At 35.6% G+C, this 6773-nt stretch overlaps 1 protein-coding gene across 1 annotated transcript; it reads right to left on the bottom strand.

Moving 5' to 3' along the window:
* Nucleotides 1-983: 983 nt before the first annotated feature.
* On the bottom strand, nt 984-5671 carry LOC134257528 (uncharacterized; the record flags this gene model as incomplete). The annotated part of the gene is made up of 2 exons (XM_062740132.1): nt 984-1360; nt 4483-5671. Coding segments are annotated over 2 exons (1554 nt in total), but the record flags the coding sequence as incomplete, so codon positions are not given.
* Nucleotides 5672-6773: the final 1102 nt, after the last annotated feature.

The raw sequence follows: 6773 nt of genomic DNA, 5'->3' as shown, positions 1-6773 counted from the left end.
ACAAATTTACATTTCCCCATAAGGTGATATTTATATTGATATATGTTAAACCTTGGCTGGGCAAGTAGTATTTGCCCTGCCACTCTGTCTGTTTGTATGTCTGCAAAAAATTTAACCTTGTTCATAACTTTAGAGTGGGTTGGGCTATGGCTTTCATATTTCACAGATGTATCCTTGTGACAAGCCCTTTTTTGGATACAACCAAATTTGTGGTTTGACCCACTTTTACCAAAAATATCAGAACTTTAACTATAGCCATATCTTTAGAATGGTAGGTGCTAGGGCTTTCATTCTTCACATGTGTATTCAATGTGACAAAACCTTTCATTGGGTATTGAAAAATGGACATTTTGACCTTGATCTCCTAGTTTCACCAACTTTATCCTGGACAATAACCTTTGAACTGATAATACAAGGGCTTTCATTTATTACAGGTGTATTCTTTTTGAACAGACCTTCCATTGGGTACGAACCATTTTGAGCTTGAAGCCTGGTTTGGAGTTTAATTTGCACTTGAGAAATTTTAAACCTCTCCATAAGCTGCCAGTTCACAAATACATAGTATACAATACATTTAAAATATACTTTAAACCCTAAAGTAGATTAAAAAACACAAGGTTTTCTCAAACTTTAAAACAACATTCTAGATTTACATTTTTATCAATTTAAAAAAATATACACTTCAAAAAATCTTTCAAAGGGCAAGGTATAGTATTGGCTCAATCTTGGCCTATATTATTTGATGTAAAAATCATAACACAATTGTGGCAGGGGTGACAACAGGGTGTTTTTTTTATAACTGTTACATCATATTAAAAGAAACCCCAACCAAGGGCCAAGGGGGCTAAGCCTATCTTGTCCTTTTTAAAAAAAATAATCAATACCAGCTTAGTATAAAAAATTAACATCTTAGAAATTTTGACACTCTGAGAAAGTAGAAAATTATGAAATAGAGTATGACTTAATGCCTTTAATATTTCAAGGCCACATATCCTTCAAAAAGAGTTTCTTTTCCTCAGAATATCAGATTTGACCTTCTGGAAATTGTTCCAATCTATTTTTGCATCTGCCTCTCTTTCAGCATTCTGAAAAGCCTTTTCCAGTTCTTCCATAGTTGCTCTTTGCTTTGCTTTCCTCTTCCAAGCAAGAAAAATTTTGTGGATCAGAGTATGAATAGATCTTGAAGTGTTTTCCATTTCTAATGTGTCAATTTGTATCTGTGTCAAACCAAGATACTTAGCGACTAACTCCAATTCTTTGGGTCCAACCACTTTTGTTAATTTCACCAGATCCATCTCAGACAGGACATTTTCAGTAAGATTCCCTGCATCATTCTTGGAGTAGTAGCCTGGGTAATACCCTGTCATGGTAATATCAGTGAGTTGTAATTAAAAAAAAATTAATTCAAATGATACCTTAAAACATTGCTGTGATGTTAATCTTTCTTTATTACTGTTAATTTTGTAACCTGTTCACTCATCCAGAAAATGTAGGTCAGATCCAGATCCAAAGGAAGTCTAATACAGTGAAAACTGTCTGACACCTGTGTAATTCATCACACTGTAAATTTGAACCTAAAAATTCTTTCCCATTTTACTTACTTCTATGTTACTTTTAACTCTGCAATATGGCACACTTTCTATTCCGAAACAAAATTGGTCTCCCAGTGCATGTCAGATTAGACAGGTTTCACTGAGGTATGTATCCGTTGAGGTATCATCCATACAAGTTTGGATATAAGGTTCATAGTTACTTGGAAATGAGACCTGCACCAACAACTTTAGCCTGTTCACTCATCTGGAAAATGTAGGTCAGATCAAGCATCTGAAGCAAGTCTGGTAGTATGCATTCAAAGATGCATCATCCTTGCAAAGAACAAGGTTCACTTATGACCTTTTGACCCTGTGAATGTCTGAAAAACTGAAACTGTTTAGTACCATTCATTTGTCATTAATGAATGAAAGAAAAAGTGAGCTAGCTCACATACCCCACGCTCCCCCAAAACTTGACGGTGAAACACATAATGAAAGGCACAGCTAGTGCACTTTAAATACATAGTATAGATGAAAAAGGGCAATAATTGCAAAAAAATCTTCACATCAAAATGTCTTGCATATGAGGACATTTAAATGTGGAATGAAGTTTCTAGATGAATAATGGAATCAAAATTTCTTGGCATTATACAAATCCAAACATTAATTTGAAGTGGTTGGGGGTTGGGGGGGGGGGGGGTGAGAAATTTTCTTGAATAATAGGCAAAACTCTTTGGGATAAAATAATGGAAATTATGTACAACAGTTTAAGAGGAGTGGTGCTGACAAACTGTTCATCTGTATATTCAAAATATGGCCAAAAAGTCTAAGTTGGAAAGTGTGGAAATTCCCGGAAAAATAAAGGAATCGGAATTTCCTGGTAATATGCACATCTACATATTGTGTCCAAAATATCTGCAAAGTTTAACGAAATTCTTTGCAGTGGTTTATGAGGAGTTGCGCTGACAAACTGTTCATCTCTATATAAAAGGTTTTTATGGCCAAAAAATAAAGGAATCGGAATTTCCTGGTAATATGCACATCTACATAATGTGTCCTAAATATCTGCAAAGTTTAACGAAATTCTGTGCAGCGGTTTATGAGGAGTTTCGCTGACAAACTTTTCATCTCTATGTAAAAGGTATAGCCAAAAACCTAAGTTTTTAGTGCGAAAAGTCCCGGAAAAATAAAGGAATCGGAATATCCTGGTAATGTGCACATCTACATATTGTGTCCTAAATATCTGCAAAGTTTAACGAAATTCTGTGCAGCAGTTTATGAGGAGTTGCGCTGACAAACTGTTCATCTCTATATTCAAGGTATGGCCAAAAACCTAAGTATTTAGTGCGGAAAGTCCCGGAAAAAAATAGAATCCAAATTTCCGGGGAATATGCACATCTACATATTGTGTCCTAAATATCTGCAAAGTTTGACGAAATTCTGTGCAGCGGTTTATGAAGAGTTGCGCTGACAAACTGTTCATCTCTGTATAAAAGGTATGGCCAAATGCCTAAGTTAAAAAGTGCGGGAAGTCCCGGAAAAATTAATGGAATCGGAATTTCCTGGTAATATGCACATCTACATGTGTCCTAAATATCTGCAAAGTTTAACGAAATTCTGTGCAGCGGTTTATGAGGAGTTGCGCTGACAAACTGTTCATCTCTATATTCAAGGTATGGCCAAATGCCTAAGTTAAAAAGTGCGGAAATTCCCGGAAAAAGGAATAATGGAATCGGAATTGCAAAGTCCTGTGGGAATATGCACAAAAAAGGACTACACATTGTGTCCTAAATACCTGCAAAGTTTGCACTTTGAAAAAATTTTTCAAAGTGCGTGCATTTTTTATGAGGAGTTGCGCTGACAAACTGTTCATCTCTATATTAAGGTATGGCCAAGATATCTCTAAGTTAAAAACTCAGGACCCTAATGTCAAGATCCTTGTCTGAATATAGACAAAAGTGTTGCCCTTTTGTTATCGGAAAAAATAATGGAAATCGCTTGATTACGAGATGGATGAAGCTATTATTAACAGGTAAAAGTACCTAGACCTCTAATATGCCAACAATTCGAGCATTTGCACATTACACGTGTCCTAAATACCTGCAAAGTTTTGCTGCTGTGCAGCGGTTTATGAGGAGTTGCGCTGACAAAAAAAGACAAACTGACTGACTGACAAATTAAACGGCATAATTACTATATATATTGCCTACAGATCAGGGCGAACTCAATGACACATAACGTGCTTTTTATGAGATAGCAGGATTCCCAAAAAACAATTAGGTGCAATGTATGGAACTATGAACATTATTGCAAAATAGACAGGATATCCCACAATTCGTTTATTAGGAATAATTCCTTTTTAAAAGACTTGTTTTAATATGGGACAATTTCAGATGGTTGGCTACTTGGAGAGAGTGCTTACCCACTTCGCCCAGGGCTCCTTACACCTGTCTTAAACCCTACCAATGCATCAGAAGACATGTACAACTCTGCACAGATAAAGACAGGAAAAACAATTGAAAGAGATTTTGGTGTTTTAAAATCGATATTTAGAATGTGCCTTCGGCTCAGGTGAGCTAAAAACCAAACAAATATTAATTTTCATGTTTGGTATTTTCTTCTGTAATGCTTTTGTCCCGTGGGGATCCGGGTTAGAATAGGTCCTCAGTACCCCCTTGCTTGTCGTAAAAGGCGACTAAATGGGGCGGTCTTTGGATGAGACCGTATAAACCAAGGCCCCATGTCACAGCAGGTGTGGCACGATAAAGATCCCTCCCTGCTCAAAGGCCGTAAGTGCCGAGCATAGGCCTAAATTTGCAGCCCTTCACCGGCAATGGTGACGTCTCCATATCAGTGAAATATTCTGGAGAGGGACGTTAAACAGTATTCAATCAATCAATCTGTAATGCTTTTTCCAGGGCAAAAAATTCAGTTGGAAAATAAAACTTACCAAGTTTCCAGTAACAAAGAATGTCAACTGGATCTATCTCATGATAGTTTTGCAGTCCATGATTTGGACATGAAAATTTTTCTTTCCCACATATGGCTTCTTCAGGCAGGAAAGATGTGACACATTCTTCAAGAACGTTCTTCGTGGAACATTGGAATCCAACTGTGTAAATTGTTTTCTTATGGAAGTTTTTAGTCAGTTTCTTCAAAACATCTTCAACCTTCTTTCTAATGTTAAGTGTAATTGGAGAAACAAGACAGTTTTCCCCCATTCTAAAAATCTGCACTTGAATGGATGATATTTGGAGTGCAAGAATAATGATATGTTCCTTATGTTTGAAGCATGCTACATTCTTAAACAAACACTTCTGTCCATTGTCTTCAATCACTGTCCATTTGCTGTCTTCAGCTTCCTCCACAATCAATGCAACAACAAGACGAAAATAAAAAAAATTTGGAAGGAACTTAAAATTGAACACCAACACTGATGTTTTCTCCTCCAAGGACCAAACGCGAGATTTCAGTTCATGTGTGAATTCTAATTTATTCATACATGCAATGTAATGCATTTTTTTTCCAATCGCAACCAAACCCAGGCGTTGCATGTATTTCAATGCTGAAAAGCATTTTTTAATGTCCATTTTCTGGTTTTTCCAGATTCTTTTTAAAAGACCATCGGAAAGATAGCCACTATTATAGAAATACTGCCAGTCTTTGTCATTTTGAACTAAGTCTCTAACATGCATGGGATCTGTAATGATAGACTTAAAACAGTCTACAAACCATTGCACATCTGTTACTACAACTTCTCTCAAATTGTTTTCATTAAAATACAGAATGATGCCAAAATCATTGTATAATCGCAACACATCACACGTATCCCTGTCTTTTCCCGTCTTTTTGATTGCAACCTGTTTTCTGAAATCTTTTAATGAAATAAGTTTCTGTCCTTTCTGCTTATTACTCCTCAAGACAACTTCACAGTATGCCCAATCTTTGGGAATTGTTTCTCTCCATCTCTCTTGCCTGGCAATATTGGCAAGGCAGTTTTCAACTTCCAAGAGTGTTCCTAGTCTTTCATTTTCATTCATAGGGAATCCAATACTGAAGCATCTTGAACGATCCAGGTGCTTCTTCAAGCCAGTTTCATATTGCAGGAGCTCTAGTAATTCATCATACACTGAACACACCTTTAAAAAATGTATAGGAAAAAAATTACAATTTTTTTTTCTCATATCATGGATTTCAAGCAAGTTAAAAAATCTTATCAATATTATCAAATATAAACAATACAATACTGGGTGCATAAAGTTAATGTGAGTTTTCAGTTGAAATTGCAGTTTCAGTACCAGTATTTCACAGTTTGACTTTACTATGGGGACAATTTTAAAAACAACAAGAGGCCCATGGGCCACATTGCTCACCTGAATAGCTTTGACCATGCAGTTCTTTACCAAATTTCCCCCTTGTAATACCTTTTGTGACCCCACTCTACCCAAAGGGTTCATAATTTGGACAATTTAATATCTACACTACCCAGGATGCTTTCGCGTATGTTTCACTTTTTCTGGACCAGTAGTTCCCAAAAAGAAAACTTTTAAAGATTTAAAGATACAAGGGTTGTCCGATAAAATGGTGGACAAAGTGTTTTTCTCAAAATAATTGGCGCATAAGCTAAAATTTTCAGTAAATGTTTATCTATCATATTTAAGTGCATAATATTTTTTTTTTATAAAATATAGACAAAAAGAAAGTTTTTGTTAAGCTTGAATGTGTGCAAGGTACGTCCTACGGTGCATGGTCAAAAAGCCAAGATTTTAGTATAGAATTCATGATTATTGATTCAAAATAAAAGTTTGAAATAGATAAGATTGGAGTACAAATTATGCTAATTTGATTCCATAATCCATTTTGTCGTCTTTTAAAAAAAATTCAAGGAAATTGGTTAATTTTTGACAGTTTCCTGAGCATTCGAAATGAGAAAGTGATTAACACAACACATGAAACATTTAGATGTCTGATGACGTTACGGTGCACCGGAGACTTCAGTTCGATTAAGATGTAGTAAGGACACAATTAGAGACTTTCAATGAATATAAAAGAAGAAAAGAATTTAAAAATCACCAGATCTTTGGTATACAAATGAAATAGTTTTTTTCTTAGTGAAGTCTTTTTTGACCGAGTCCCCGGATAGTACAAAACATACAACAAAATGCTATGGTAATGGCAAAAAACGCAGTCACTGTTGACCGTCAATAAAGATTGTCTATTTAATTGAATGATGGTGAAAAT

The sequence above is a fragment of the Saccostrea cucullata genome, unplaced genomic scaffold (assembly GCF_032062105.1).
Source record: "Saccostrea cucullata isolate Sc308-1 unplaced genomic scaffold, CSIRO_AGI_Scuc_v1 ctg16973, whole genome shotgun sequence".
Classification (NCBI taxonomy): domain Eukaryota; kingdom Metazoa; phylum Mollusca; class Bivalvia; order Ostreida; family Ostreidae; genus Saccostrea; species Saccostrea cuccullata.
The sequence above is the reverse complement of the archived record's forward strand: the minus strand, read 5'-3'. Positions and strand labels throughout refer to the sequence as shown.